Genomic DNA, 15,588 nt, shown 5'->3' on the forward strand with positions numbered 1-15,588 from the left:
GGATTGGTTCAAAAGCTAGGGAGACTCTTCAGTGCTCTGACTTCTCCCATGGTGAGCTCTGACTCATCCGTTTTAGCTGCCCAGACATTCTTCCCGGTGACATTATCCTTAACGTTTTGTAATCATGAAATATTAATGACTGATATTGAATTTAAAGTACAATTTATGTCTGAATCCTCTGGCGGAAAGGGCAGTTGTAAAGGTACAGCCTTCTGAGTGATGGAGGGGTTTCAGAGCAGGGCCATGCAGCAGCTGTCAGGATGTGCCTGGCGCAGTGGGATCAGCCATGGCAGTGGGAGCAGGGAATGCAGGGCAGCTGGGAGAGCACATCCAGCAGTGCAGTTCCTGGCACACAGGTATCTGGGGCCAGGAGTGCTGGAAGGGCTTTGTAGTGCTCACCATGGGCATGTGGGGTGCAGCTGGATGCCACAGGGCCAGACGTCACCAACTCCATCAGAGTCAAGTGGTCATATATTCACTTTCCTCACTGAGATGTAAACTTGGCAGGAGGAATGGAACAAACCCAGTGGGAGTCCTGCTGCTCAGGATTGTGCCTGGTGCGTCAGCTCGTTGGTGCTGGTGGGAAACTGTACCCACTGTATTCCCATGGTGCCAGGGCTTGCTTGATTCCCATGGCACCAGTCACATGGCTTGGAGTGTGTTGCAACAAGATATTGCATCCCCATGGCCTCCTTGGGCTGCCCTCCTGGTCTGCTGTCGGGGCTGTCCTGGGCAGGGTTTGACCCCTGCAGGCCAAAGGACAGCCAGCCCCAATGGCAACACTTGTTCCTACAGACAGCCCCCGACAGGAGCTGTGCCCCCACCCTGGAGAGTCCTGCCTGGTGCCAGCTGCTGCTGCGGCAGAGACCACGTCCAGGTTATCTCCCACCTGCAGATATCAGAGTGTATTTGCCCTGAAAGCAGTAAGGAAAGCTGCAGAAGGTGCCCAGCTGTGCCTGTGAGCTGTCTGGGCTTCCCACTGCTGGCATGAGGAGCAGGGGCAGCTCTGAGCTCCCAGCAGGAGCTGCCTCGGCCGGCCAGGGACCAGCAGAGTGTTTGGCCTCGCAGCATGGCAGCCAGCAGGAAGCATGGGGGCTGTTCAGCTAATCTGCCCTGGGACCAGGCCAAGCGTTTCCACAGATAAATCTTCATCTCCCTCGCAAGCTGTTTACCTTCCTTGGGCTAATATTAGTGATTCTCTTCCTGTTTTCCTCTTTGCTCATGTAAAATGATGAGGCCTTGACTGCTGTGTCCACTGCTGGTAATTGAGATGATAAATCTTCCTGCTGGAGACTGGCTTTAATCAGAGCATTGTGTTTGGATGCAATTTAATGACTCTCATGCTGCTGAGTTTGGGCAGGACTCAGGAGAGGTGAGAGCCATTTATATGTTACTTGGCTTAACTGCTGCTTCCACTTTGCTTCCCCTCAGCTGGGAGCCACGTTTTCAGCTCCAGCCTCGGATACAGCCACCTGTCAGACAAGTCTTACCTCTGGCATGCCCCTGCTCTGTCCTTGGCAGCAGCACTCTGGTTTGCAGGCAGCTACAAACCCACCCTGTGCCCCAGAGCCATGGCATCAGGGCTGGAGTGGCACATCTCAGTCTTCTTTTCTGCATTTTGTTCTTCCAATTTGCTGAGATAGTGAAGAATAAATTCCACTCTTGCCTCTTCTCTCTTCCTTACTAATGTAAAAATTTTGAATTCAGTATTGTACCAATTTGGTCTCGACACAGAAGAGCAGGTTGGATGCTGTGCCCAGCAGTGTCCCTGAGCTGGTTTGCTTCAGGTGCTGCAGCTGCACGTGGCAGCCCACGGTCCCCTGGGCTCTCCTCAGACCCAGAGAAGCTGCTGAGCACTTTTTGGTGTGTGTGTGTGTGTGTGAGGAGAAGGGCAAATGTCATTTGCTGGATTTGGAGCTCCACAGGAGAGGTTTGGGTGTAAAAATGCAAAGTGTTTTATTGGGAGGTTGTGTGAGGGTCTGGAGAAGTAAGGGCTGGATCCTGGCACAGCAGAAACCACACGTCCCCTCCTTTCCTGCCCCAGCAGGGGTGACCAAGCACTGTCAATCCCTTCCCATCCCTGGGAGCTGCTGCAGAGCTACAGCATTGCTGAGCAGCTGCCCAGAGGTGCTCAGTGTCAGTCCTGTGAGCACTCAGCTGTCTGCAGCTCAGAGAGGGGGCAAGTTGGTGTTTTGCCTCTGAATATTTAAGTGGAGAATCTCGTCCTGTTCAGATCACTTACTCACATGATTAATTAAATAAAGAAATACTCTGAGATGTGGATGAAGATTCCCCTGAAGCATTTGACTCTTGGCCTGAGGGTGGTCGTGCAGCAGGACTGTGACCATCTCATGCTCCAGAATCTTGGCACTGCCTGTCCCATCCCTGCCAGTCCTGTCTCAGTGCTGCCTGTTCTGCTACATGGCACCTGGGCAGTGGTGCCTGGCACGCCCTGAGCCACGCTGGTGGCTGTGTTGAGGCAGGCACAGATGCAGCAGTGTGGGCAGAGCTCCGTCCCCCACGCACGGCAGCTCCAGTGGCACTGAAATAATTCCTCCCATGTTGGCAAAGGCAGCTGCCAGTCAGCAGCCTGGAGCTCCCATACTGCACGGCTGTGCTTCCAGCATCTCCCTCTTGTTCTGTGTATTTTCCATGTCTCTTTCCTCAGTCTTTTCAGATTAATAGCATTCCAACTCCTGAAGGAAATGCAGAAAAACGGCATGTTTAATTTTAATTTAGGAAAGCGTTTAGGTAGCAGCCTAGTTTTCTCGCTGCTGTCAATCAGGTTTTCTCAAGGCTGACATCAATTAGTTTAAAAATATTGAATGTAATTTTGCCTGACACAACATATTGCAGCCACTGCAAAATATAATTTATTTTAGAAGAAGAAATAATTAAACTAATTTGCATGTCAGTCAGCTGAGCTGGAATACCGAGGAAAGACGCTGCAATGGAAGATGGGTTTTTTCCCCTTCCAGTTGCCCTCAGCCAGCACGTGCTGCCCTCACCTCAATCACGGGTTAGGTGTTCCTCACAGAGCCCTGCGAGGGCAGGTGCCTGCAGCACCCACGCCACAGCCTCAGCCACCCTCTCTGCTTCTCTTTCTGGCCCTGGGACCTGCTTGCTGAGCCTTTGCTCCTGTGCTGGGGCATTTGGGGGGCATGCACACAGGCAGAGAAAGCACAGGCCAGAGTTTCTGGCCTTGCAGATGTGAATCCTGTGTTGGTTGAGTGCTTTGTGCCTTTCATCACAGATGTGCTCCAACAATCTTAATCACACTTCTGACCATCCTAATATCAGTTTATGCCACTGTTACAAAAAAACATCTTTCAGATGTTTTGAAGATTTTTTTTTTTTTTCAAATATATCCAACCATTTTTCATTTTTTCCATCTGTAAATCCAGGTACCGGTTCAGAGAAAGAGGGAAGTTGATAAGGCATTGAGAAACCTTCAAATAGACATTGTACAGCCAAAATCAAAAGAAGCTGATGTGTGCCTCACTGGGAAGGTAGACAAGAGTGCAGCAGTTGCCTTTCTAACCTTGATGTTCCTGGACGCGTCAAATTTTGACCCCGTCGCTGAGCCGGGAGTGAGCATGAGCCTCAGGCTTCAGCAGTTTCGGAAGGGCAGAAGGAGAGGTTTTGTCTGACAGGGTGCATTTAGAAAGGTCACTGTCTCAGAGCTGTGAGCCCTGGCTCCGGAGGGGTCGGTGCGGGTCCCAGCTCTGACCCGGGCGGGGCCGTGAGCGCGCTGCCGGCTGCAGCTGGGGACGGGCAGCCCTGTGCTCCTGCCCGGCTCTGAACACACTGAGCACATCCCTCCTCGGGGCTGGGGGAGGTGGTCTCGAGGAGAAGCTGCTTTGCACAGGATCCCCTGGATGTCCAGGCCTGGGACGCACAACCCCAGCAGGTCCTGGGGAGGGTTCGGCAGTGCTGGGGCTGGTTCCTGCTCACAGCTGGCTCCCACACTGTGGGGTGCTAAGGGAGTTCCTCCTCTGGGTTACAGTCAACAAGGGGAAGAGCTGAGGTCCTGGATTCTTCCTTCTTTCAGGCTCTACTTCCTCTCCTCTCTTTCTGCCTTTCCTTATCTTTCTCTCAGCAGTCCTAGCCTGCTCCAGAGCTGAGCAGCAGGGATGGTTATCCATCTTCCTGTGGGTTGAGGAGGGGGTGATGAAATGCTGTCATCCTCCTTCTTGCAGGAACTGAACCCTTTTTCTTCCTGCTCATTTGTGGGCATCAAGCGCACACCCCGCTGCCGCCTCCCTGGGCTCCCTTCTCACCCCACTGCCTCCCCCTTTCCCTCTTCCTGCAAGCAATTGCAGTTTATTTCACTGCACCAATATGCCTTTTAAAATAACGCATAGTTCTAAGCTTTTAGTCACGACTTCAGCCTCCCTCCCCCAAAAACAACTATCTAATCACCAGAGCAGCTGGTCTGGGTGAGAGGGAGTGATAACGTGAGAACCGGGTGAAGGCAGCTCTGGGGAGGGGGCTTAGATTCCTGGCTAATTATGGAGCAGCACTAAATCTCCTCTCCCCTGGGTCCTCCCCCACCTGATCTGTTGGGGCCAGTATTAATGTTATAGACAAACAGGCAGGAGAACTCCTGCCTGAGTGTGGAGAAAAGCATTAGTTCTGTCACAGGTGCAGCCTCTGGGTAAAACAAAGGAGATGGAGTAAGAGGGAGTTCTCATTTCTGGAGATATATGAGGTGCTTCAGCAAACATCAGGCCCTCCAGAGTGATTTATAATCCTATGGCACGGGCTCAGTGTCCCTCGGCAGTGTGTGTGCAGCTCAGTGACGCTGCACTGAGTGGAAGTGTAAATGCTGCCCCATCCCACGTGCAGAGTGAATCCCAGGGGCGAGGGGGTCCCCAGGACCACTGCTGTGTGAAGCTGGGCTGGTCAGTGCCAGGGTGAGAGGGCTACCTCAGTCTTACCCTCATGCCAGCTGGTGGAAGGTGCTGTGTTTAATTTTAAGCTGCAATAGCAATAAAAACCCAGTGTCAGCCTAAGAGGACTGAGTCCCTGAGCAAGAGCCTCATGCCCCACTGGGGCACATTTGACCCTGGATCACCTGGGCACAGCAGAGGTGGATGGACACATCTCACTAAGGATGTGCCCTTAGCTGATTGCAGCTGTTTCACATCCCAGCTCCATTTGCTCAGCCCACAGATGTTGCTGCCAGTCTTGAGAACCTATGGATCAGGACCCAGGCCAGAGGGTGATCTCACATCCAGGTTTTCTGTCCCATCTTGGTGCTGTTCTGCTGCAGCACAGATGCTCGCCAGTGGATGGCTGACCCTTACGGCTGGGACTAGCTTTGGGCTGCTCCAATTTTCAAGGAGTAGATCAGGTGGTGTTTCAGAAGTCCTTGGCACACAGCCCAGTGGCTGGGCTTCTTTTGCAGGGTGCAGTGAGGCTGAGGCATGCTCTACAGGTGCTGCTGTCCTGTAGACAGTCAGTGCCACAGGCAGGCAGAGGTGCAGTGCTGGCAGCAGCCACGATGGCCTTTGGACAGATGGGGATGAGGGGTTTTTTTCCCTGATAGCAGCAGTTGGCTCTTTGTCCTGAAGCTCTGCCTCTCTTTCTGTTTCAGATAATCACTCCCAGGTGTCGAGGGCCTCTCTCCGTATCCGAATCCTGGACGTCAATGACAATCCACCTGAGCTTGCCACCCCCTATGAAGCTGCTGTTTGTGAGGATGCCAAGCCAGGCCAGGTAGTGAGAGCCCCCCAGCCCTGGTCTCAGGCTGCAGGCAGCACTCTGGACCAGTTCTAACTTGCCATCTGTCCCCTTCTGTCTGAGAGTCTTCCTGTGCAGGCCCTGTCACAGTGGGTGTCACTCTGCTGGTCCTGCTGAGCCCATCTGCAGGGTTGAAGGCTCGTCCCTCTCTGTGGATGCAGCCAAGTGGTGCTGCTGGCTGGACCCTGCACGTGGGACCCTGGGAGAGGCTGTGGAAGCAGCACTGGTGCTCACCTCTGCCTTCTCCCCACAGCTGATCCAGACAATCAGCGTTGTGGACCGGGATGAGCCTCAGAGTGGCCACCGTTTCTACTTCACATTGGCACCTGAGGCCACCAACAACCACCATTTCTCTTTGCTGGATATCCAGGGTAAGTCCTGCTGCAGCCTTGGCCCAGCATCCTTCAGAGCAGCAGCTCTGGCTGTGGAGAGGGACATGGGTCACTGTCTCTCTGTGCCAGCTCTGGGTGCTTCAGGCGTATTGCACTTTCTTGTCAACCTGAAATGGTGGGGCTGGTCAGCTAACAGCTTGGATTTCCTCAAGGAGGCTCTGCCAGCTTTATTCCTTGCTGCAAGCAGCTACAAAGCTCCTCTCAGGCTGTCTGGTTAAGCCTTTGGTATTTTCAGGGCTCTCAGTCCCTTTCTTGATGGGAAATCTCCAACCTGCCTGAGGCAAGGAGATGATGTGGATTTATAGATGAGCATGCTCCCATTTTGAGCGTTATGATTTATCCCTCTCCAAGGTAAATCCTGGAGCAGGGGTCATCTTGGGGCTGCCATGTGGGTGGTTAGCCCTGTGCCCCCACAAATGGGAACGGCTCCAGAGCCCTGGGAGGCACTGTGGCCATGCTGTAGCCAGTCCACAGCCATGGTGAGTTCTCTGGGACACAGCCTGCAGAGCCTGATTCCCTGTCACGTGGTGGCTCTGGAGTGCAGTCCCTCTGTTTCCTGGGGCTCATCCTCTCCTTTGGGACATGCAGCCAGGCAGAGCCTGTCTGTTCCTCTGGGCAGCTTTGGGGTTCTCTGCATCCCTGAGCTCAGTAGCTCATCCTGGGTGACTCAATGCTGCTGTGAGTGATGGGGTGCCATGCAGGTTCTGCTGGCTGAGCCTGGCTGCTGTTGGACTTTGCAGGCTGTCAGGTCAGGCTGCATTTGTGTGAACAGTAACAATCCAGAAAACTAGTTATCAGGATGCTTCCTATTTTTGGCTGGTGTTTAGGGTGAATTTACGTGCTGATTGTAGTAATGGGTACTACAGGATCCTCTGCTGATTCCTGGGACCTTTTCCAGCCACATGTGCTTGTCACAGGGGCCAGCAGACCACATTGAAATTCTTCTTTGGTTTTAGTTGGGTTTTCTTTTAAAACCATTTTCTTTCTCTGCTTTTGCAGCTTTATCTGTCAAAAGCCTGGTTTAGTTTGTTCTGAGCTTATCATAGGAGCCTTCTGCTGACGTAAGATCCTGCTTGCTCTGTTTGGTTCAGCATTATTAGGGATAGTCAAAATGGAAAAGCTTCAGATGTGATGGTAGCACAGCTGGCTACTGCTTTGTGTCCTGAGCAGCACAGCTGTCCCTGACCTGAGTCCCTCCCCCTCTGCTCAAGCTGCTCAGAAGACCTTTGCTTCTTATCATGTAAACAGGCTTTAATCCTCAGCAAGATTTTGCCCCACACCCAGCGATTAACTTCCCTCACTTTCTTTGAAGGACCTTATAAAAATGTGCCTGAACACACTGAGCTACACGCTGGTGTGCATCCCTGCCCAGACCCTCACGAGGCTCCCAGCTCTGGGCCAGGCTGTCTGCCGTGGCCAGGTTGCCATCCCAGAGCCACCACCGTTTTGTCTCCAGGGCACGTGGCTGGGGGTGTATGGAGCTTAGCAGGGGCTGCTTGGCTCCCTGGCTCTGCGTGGGGGCCCCCAGCAGTGGCCCAAGAGCTGGCATTGCAGTAGATGCAGGACACGTGTGCCACCATCTCCTGCGGAGCTGCTGCTCTCTTGAGTGGGATGAGGCTCTTGTGACATGGGGTAATTCTTTGTGCTAAACGATCCCTCGAGCTTTTTGTGTGGTGTAACACTGCATAAAATGAGTAAAAGCTGGCATCACCTCCCGCCTCCTGCTCTTGGGAAAACGAATGTTGTTGCTGCAGGGTTATTCCCAGAGTGTTTGGAGACCCTCCCAATTGCTGAGCAGTGCTGTCTTCCACAGCAAGTGGAGGTGGCTGCCTGTGGCAGATGAAGGCACCCCTCATTTCTGACAGGGTGTCTTGGTGCCATCTCCTTCCCTTTGATTTCTGCCCCCTTCTCTAGTCCATCAGCTGCCCTGGGTACACTCACCTTTGACCCTGCTCTTGTAGGTGTCCTTGCTGCATCCTCCCTTGTGTTCCCCCACTGCTTCCCTCTCCTGCATTCACCCCTCTTGCACTTGTCTCTACTCCCCCGTATAAATATCAGTGGTGACAAACTGCTACCACCAGCCCATCTGTTTCTTTGTACAAATTTGTAGCCAGTTTTGAAACGTGATTTATAAATATTGCTTTTGCAGCCAAGGAGTGACACTGATGGATGTCAGCACAGATGGATTCTCTGAGCTTTTGCTTAAATCCTCTCTTTTGCTTTGCACCTACTCCACTTGGCTCCTTCGTGGCACCAGAAAGCCACCTCGGGAAATGACTTGTTCTCAGCAGGGTGGGGACCAGCTCAGGAGTGCTCCTGTTGCAGTTGGGCAGGGCAGGAGCATCTGGCATGGTGGGGCTGCCTTTGGGGGGCCCGGGGGGCTGTGAGCTGCCAGCAGTGCTGGGGCTCCTCAGGGGTCAGAGGAGCTGCACTGCCTCTGGTACTCTGTGTTGGAGATGAAGAAACCAAGGGTGTCCCTGCAGGTGACCACATAGCTGAGTTACAGGTGGCTGGCAAGAGTTGGGCTTTTGAAAACAGCACCACTGCCTATTGGTGTCTCTCTTTCCGTGCTTTTGCTGTGTCTGAGGGAGCGCTCACACACATTTTGATTCATCAGACAAGGAATAAATGTCACCTGTGGTAACAACAGCGACGATCCGGGAGGAAGATGCCCATCATACGGAGTGACTAAAGGAAGAGATGGAATTAGAGAAGCTGACCGTGTTAAGATCCAACTGGTATCATTCCAAAGGCATTCACCATCCTCTGTTTCCTAACTCGCCTTTTGCTGGGTCTTTCTGGCCTGAGAAAATTGATTACAGCAGGATCAAAGGCAATTAAAGCCTGAAATCATGTTCTCCAAGAAATGCTAATTGTGTTGGAAGGGATGGTAGAAAGCATCCAAGCCCGGCAACCTGGAAGGAGTGCTAGGTAATATGGAGTGACACATGGAGCTACTGACTCCAGGGCTCAAGGGCTCGGCAAGCAGATGTCTGAACTCTCTGCAGGTCTCATTAAGAGCGTGTAATGGGTGATAGAAGATCTGAAAACCCTAACAATCAAAAGCAAAATGTTAGGATTTAAGGATTGCCTGAGGCTAGAGGAAGCCTCCTCCAGCCCCACAGGGATGCCCCTCTCAGCACAAGCAGCACAGATGCTCATTTGACCGGGGTGAAGGTGGGGAGGGTGTGTGTAAAAGAGCATCAAACCTCCTCGGGGCTGAGCAAACAGCAAAGGAGCAGCAGTGGTACTGTGGCCTGGTACCCAGAGAACTCGAGAGAAGGAAGAGGCAGAAGGGAAAAACAGGATGTTTGTTCTGCCAGCTGCACCACCTGGGGCTGGAGGAGGTCTGCTCCCTTGGGGCAGCTCTGGCAGCAGTGTCCCCACAGGCCCAGCCGGGTGCCAGTGCTCCTCCTCAGAGCCAGTGTTCCCAGGCTCTGGTACAGCAGAGCAGCTGCAGGAGAAGGGGAAGACAGGTGCTCACAGGACCCTGTGAGTGTGGGAGAGGGAAGGGACATCAAAATCCCTCCTGCTCTCCTAGCGCTGTTTGAGATTGAGTTATGAGAAGGATTTATTAGTTCTGTCTTCGAGGCTGCCAAGAGCCTCTTTGGAGAGGGAGTCTGGGAGACTTAATTATTTTATTATTCCTAGTGACGTTAAGCTACCACCAGAGTATATTGCATTTCCAAACTTTCCTCTTAGGGCAATATTGATAAGTCCCTGTGTGCTCAGGTCGTGTCAGTTCCTGCCTTGTCCAATGTCCTGCTCCCCAGGTGGACAGAGGGGCCGTCTCCTCCCCTGCCACACAAGATGATGTGATGTAACACAGGATAATGTCACTGCATGATCAGAGAGAGGGTGGCAGTGGAAACCTATGAAGAAAATGTCAAGTTGTGCAGCAAGAAAGCAGTGATAGTAAAAGGTTTGGTTTGGGGCATCAGAGGACACTCAGCACAGCCGCAACAGAAGGTGCAGCTTTGTGGGGACTGGGCAGGAAACCAAGTGTGGAGACCCAGACTTGTCTGTTCAGGAAAGCTGTGGATTAACGTCTGCTCACATTCCAGTGCTGCTCCTGAGAAGCACTGCTCCTCAGTTCATCACTCCAGAAATGGATTTGGCAGGAAGCTGCTGCAGAGGAAGAGACATGAGGGCCGCGGGGCCAGGGCTGCCTGGGCTGTGCCAATGCAAACAAATCTGCACCAAAACGCATCCCAAAGCAGCTGCTGTGGGTCAGCTACATGTAAAGACACAACTGCACCAAGAGAAAGGACAATTGCTTTGTAGGAGGTTGCATTGGATGCATTTTCCAGGATACATATTCCAAGATCTGGGCAAAATTTTCCCAGATCTGCGATGAAAAGGACTACAATCATATGGCAGAGCACTGGGGGTTTTTTTGAGTATCTCAGAGGAGAACTCAGAAGTTTGCAAGTAACAGGGGTGCAAACACCCAACAGGGAGGAGTTCATGGTGGTGGGGAGCAGGGGGTAGTGGGCAGGTGCTGGAGCCATTTCAGTGCCAGAGGCAGGTGGTCCCTGCCAGGCTGGGCTCTGGCTGTTGAGCCTTGGTCAGCAGTTTCATTGGTGTACACGTGAAATTTCTGTGCATCTCTCTCCTGGGATGACGAGCTCCTGTCACCCTGTTCAGGAGATAAAATACAGTTTCATGATGTTTAAAGTGGTGTTTGTAGTGATTTTTGTTGCTCCCTTGCATCAAGTTTTGGGTCACAGGGCAAACCCTCAGCCCCTTCCTGAGGCGAGGTTTCTCTGAGCAGACCTGTCTGTCATGCTGCTGTTAGATTTAACTACCAGCTTCTTCATTTTGACTTGGTGGGTGGCAATATTTCTTTTTCAGTGGTGCCAGGCTACATAAACTGTCTGGGCTGAGCTGAGGTTGGTGCCTGCCCCTCTGCCACTTGCCTGTGTAGTTCCCCTTGGTTTCTAGAGACTGTTTCTAAAAATACAGCATGCCTTGTCGCAGGTCCCTAACAGGAGCTGGAGCTGGCTGTAAACAGAAGGGAGTTGCCAGCCTCCTGCTGCATTTCCAGAGAGACTTGGTGCTACCCCTGTGTTTACACAGTGCTGAAGAGCAGCTGGGGGAGTTCTCAAGCACTGTGTTTCATAGCACTGTGTGAGGGTTGGGCTGAGCTGCAACGGAGGTGCGGGGTTGTGTGCTCAGGGACCCTCTGAGCCAGAATCTGACCCCAGCCTCAGACTGGTGACCCAACTGGTGTGACAGTGACAGCAAAGGTGACCTTCCTGGGCTGTGGCCAGAGCCTTTCTCTCTTACAGCACTTTGGTCTGTCCTTTTTGTCCTGTGGTTTTATCTCCACTCGATCCAGGTGTCTGAGGCTTACTTTTAGCTGGGCTAGCTAGGAGTTAGTCCTGGCCTCTTGCTGAGATGGTGCCATTAACATTATTTATATCCTCCTGCTACACTGCAGCAAGGAGGGGGGACCAGCACCAAATGACATCTCATTACCTTTGTGCAAACGATTAGCATAACAATAATTTTTTTTTTCCTAGCTCATCCTTGGTAGGCCACAGGCAGCTCTCAGATGTTGCTGCCGCCACACTTGGGTTCAGCCTCCTTGCACCCAGGGGCCAGTGCTCCCCTGTTCCTCCTGACACCTCTGCCCAGATGCCATGGTGCTGCCACCACACAATGCTCCAGGAGTCTCAGCCACAGTGGCAGGTGTCCCACAGGACAGGAATCTCTGCTCTGCAGTGCCCTGGCTGCCACACAGAGCCTTTGGGATCTGCTTCCTGGCTGACCAGTGGATCTTCCATCCTGGCTCACCTCCTGTCCCCACCATGCCCTGTGTGCTCTCATGCAGCACCCAATCCATACAGCAATTTCCGTGGTGGCAGCAGCCCAAGAGCCAGAGTTACAGTAGATGTGTTTTCCAATGGAAGAGCTGATTCATAGAGAAAGGGGATGGTCTGGCATAAATCAGGTTCGATGAGGAGAGTCTGTAGACAGCAGCACCTTGCTGTGAGTGGGCCAATCTCTGGTTTATTAGATAAAGACTGCAGACAGTCGGCAGTGGTTTGTGACACCTGGCTGCAATTGTCACCTGCTGTTCAGCCCCATCCTGCCTGTGCTGCTGCTGGCTGGCAGCCTGCAGCACCCCTGAGCAGGGAGTCAATCCCAGTGTCAGTCCCTGTCCCTGCCCTCCCTCCCTGCTCCTGGTCGGCAGCAGCTGCTCCTTGGGCTCATCGCTGGCACCAGGGCCCTGGAGGGTCCCTGAAGTGGCTGTGTTAATGGGATCTTAATGAGTTGTGCTGTGCCAGCTGAGCCCCTGAAGCAGCAGGGTGTAAGCAGATGGGGAGGAGGATGCCTAACTTGGCTGGGAGGCTTGGAAGAAGCTCTGCCTACTCCTTCAGGAGTTACAGAGGATCACAGGGGTGTCTGGCCCTCCGGTTGAGGCAGGACCATTCACTCATGACTCTTGGCTTTGGAAGAAGCAGTGTCTGCTCTTGCAGTCTCAGTGCCACCTGCAGACCCTGTTTGTTCTTGTCTATATGTCAGCAATTGATGCTTATCCTGATTGTGACTCTGTGCCACTCTCAGAGGGTCTTTCAGAAGTTTTTCCCCTGTCTCTGTGCCACCTGCATTGTTTGTCAGCATGGTTCAGACACTTGTGTGCTGCAGCTCCTGTGCCAGGCTCACCACAGGTGTGGTGACAAAGGAGACCCCAGGCTGGCCTTGAGGTGTAAAAGTGTAATGTGCTGGAGTGGAGTGTTCAGGCACTCAGGCTGTAGGGGGGCTGCAGTGCCAGGGAACCATGACCTGGGTCCATGTGATGGAGGAGGAGGCCCCATGCTCTCTCAGGATGGCTGCTGGAGGTGGTGCAGGAATAGCTGCTGTTCATCCAGAGCACGGAGGAGCTCCTGGCAGGTCTTGCAGGCTGTTGATGTGGGGGTGACTTTGCTGTGGTTTTGCTTGTTCCCTGCAGACAACACGGCAGCGGTGCACACGCAGAGAGTGGGCTTCAATCGCCAGGAGCAGGATGTGTTCCTGCTCCCCATTCTGGTGGTGGACAGCGGCCCCCCAGCCCTGAGCAGCACAGGGACTCTGACCATCCGTGTCTGTGGCTGTGACAGCAACGGGGCCATCCAGTCCTGCAACAGCACAGCCTATGTGGTGTCAGCCACGCTGAGCCCCGGCGCCCTCATCGCACTGCTGGTCTGCGTCCTCATTCTGGTTGGTGAGTGCCCTGAGTCCTTCCTGTCCTGTCCCAGCTCCGCTCCATCAGCATCACATGAATGTGGGCACAGTGCTGTGGGCACAAGAGCAGGCTTCTCTGCATCTGTGTCCTCCCTGGTAGCTGCAGCATGGGGGGCATGAACCTCAGCCCCTGGTGGGGGGGACCGGTGGGGAAGCTCCCATTTTTGACACAGCTTCTGCATGCTGGGCTCCACAAGGCAGCCAGAGCAGAGTTCCCTGTGCCAGGCAGGTGTGATGCTGCCCAGTGGAGCCTGGAGAGCTGCTGGCTCACTCCCTGCCTGGACAGGCAGGAGCCAAGAGCTGCTTGCCAGCTGCCATGCTGTGCCCACAGCAGGCGTCTCGCAGCAGATGGGGAGGATGTGCTCCCTGCATGTGGGCAGGGGTGGTGGGTGTAGGGCACACACGTGTACTTTTACCTGAAAAGGTCAGTGTTAGAGTGTTTGTGAGTGTGTGGGCAGGATGCAGAGCTGGGCTGTGGTCAAACCAGAGTGCTGCCTAGGTCAGAACCTGTGCCCCAGGAATGCTGCTGCCTGCCACTGGAACACGGGCACAAGCTTTGCTGGGCATGAGGAGCAAGTGCTTGTGTACATGTGGGAAAGGGGGCTGAACAAGGGATGTTGTAGTGCCCTCAGGTTTAGCACGGGACAGTTGATGGATGCAGCTGCTGAAAACCCTCTCTGGCCCCAGAGCTGGCTCGGCCTGGCCCCAAGGGCTGTCCAGATGCCTGTGGGAGGCAGCACATTGTTTGGTGAGGTCTCCTCACCTTGGCATGGCTCCACTCTCTGTCTTGTGCTGCATCTCTGTTCAGAAAACCCTTTCCCACAGGGTGCACTTTACACTGGTTTCATTTTCCAACGCAGTGCAAACAAATTTCTGCCTAATTGCCCAAACGAATAAAGTGCACATCGGTGCTTTAAAGGTGATGGGCTGAATGGATGATGATCCAGGACACAGCTGTGGCTCACTGCTCAGGCTCTATGCCATCTGCTCCACATTCACCCACCCAACATTTGGCTGCTACTGTGAATCATGCACCCCCTTTTCCTACTCATCTTCTGCAGAACACATCCGTTTGTCTGTCCAGCTGTGTGTTTATCCATCGCTCGCTCCTGTCTCGGTGGTCATGCTGCATGGCAAAGGAAGCTCCTGGTCTGCTCTGGAGCCCAGGCAAACCTCTCTCCAAGGCAGTGCACAGCACGGCTGCTGCTTGATGAGCCTGGCTGATGGGAACCGTCTGGCATGCTGGCAGAGGTCCCCTTGCCAGGGGGTACTGTGCCTCCACACCTGCCACCAAGCAGGAGTCATCCTTGCCCTGCAGGAGCACAGCGTCCCCATCTGACTGTCTCTTCCTTTCCCAGTGCTGGTCCTTCTGATCCTCACGCTGAAGCGACACCACAAAAGCCACCTGACCTCTGAGGATGACGAGGACATGAGGGACAATGTCATCAAATACAACGATGAAGGGGGTGGTGAGCAGGACACAGAGGCCTACGACATGTCAGCGCTGCGCAGCCTCTACGACTTCAGTGAGATCAAAGCTGGTGATGGAGGTGGGGGGCCAGGAGAGGGGGGCCCAGGCAGAAACCCAGCCTCCGAGCTCCATGCCCTCCCACAGTGGGTGCAGAGCCCAGACCTGGACTTCTCTGTGTTCAGAGACTACATCTGCAGGAAGGTGGAGCAGGCGGATGAGGACCTCTCTGTGCCGCCCTATGACTCATTCCAGACCTATGCCTTCGAGGGCTCGGACTCCCCAGTGCCCTCGCTGAGCTCCATCAACACCTGGTCCAGCGGCTCGGAGCAGGACTTCTCCTACCTGGGGGGCTGGGGGCCACGTTTCCGGCAGCTGGCAGCGCTGTACGCGGGGCGCAGGGGCGAGGAGGACAGCGAGGAGTCCTAGCTGTCCCCCATCCCCGTGGGCTCCGCGCCGTGAGGTGTCACACGGCAATCGTGCGCTCCTGGGCAAGTCTCCACGGCTGCCGGCGGGCACCAGGTGACTGCTCCTCTGCAGCTGCCTTGGCCTCGGGTGGGCTCCACACCCGCGTGGGGAGGCTGGGGAGCCCAGGAGAGCCACCGGGGTGTCCTCATCTCCTCAAAGCCAGTCTCTTTTAAAGCACTACGCGTTGACTTAAGAAGGAGAAAATCTAATTCAAGAGGGTTTGGAGAGGGTTTCTCCCCCACAAATTATCATTTAAATAGATCTGTTCGGTGATCCCCATCCAGG

The 15,588-nt window shown here is 53.9% G+C and overlaps 1 protein-coding gene across 2 annotated transcripts in view; it reads left to right on the forward strand.

The window, feature by feature from the left end:
* CDH22 (cadherin 22) overlaps positions 1-15,283 on the forward strand; it is a 49,425-nt gene extending 34,142 nt beyond the window's left edge. The window contains exons 8-12 of one of the 2 annotated variants that reach the window (XM_066330662.1): positions 2,576-2,581; positions 5,600-5,721; positions 5,999-6,116; positions 13,096-13,347; positions 14,726-15,283. In XM_066330662.1, coding sequence (XP_066186759.1) covers positions 2,576-2,581; positions 5,600-5,721; positions 5,999-6,116; positions 13,096-13,347; positions 14,726-15,264 — 1,037 coding nt within the window. In that variant the 3' untranslated portion in view covers positions 15,265-15,283. The remainder of the gene's footprint in view (positions 1-2,575; positions 2,582-5,599; positions 5,722-5,998; positions 6,117-13,095; positions 13,348-14,725) is intronic. The other variant, XM_066330661.1, reaches the window with a different exon arrangement.
* Positions 15,284-15,588: the final 305 nt, after the last annotated feature.

This window comes from Sylvia atricapilla, chromosome 16 (assembly GCF_009819655.1).
Source record: "Sylvia atricapilla isolate bSylAtr1 chromosome 16, bSylAtr1.pri, whole genome shotgun sequence".
Lineage (NCBI taxonomy): Eukaryota > Metazoa > Chordata > Aves > Passeriformes > Sylviidae > Sylvia > Sylvia atricapilla.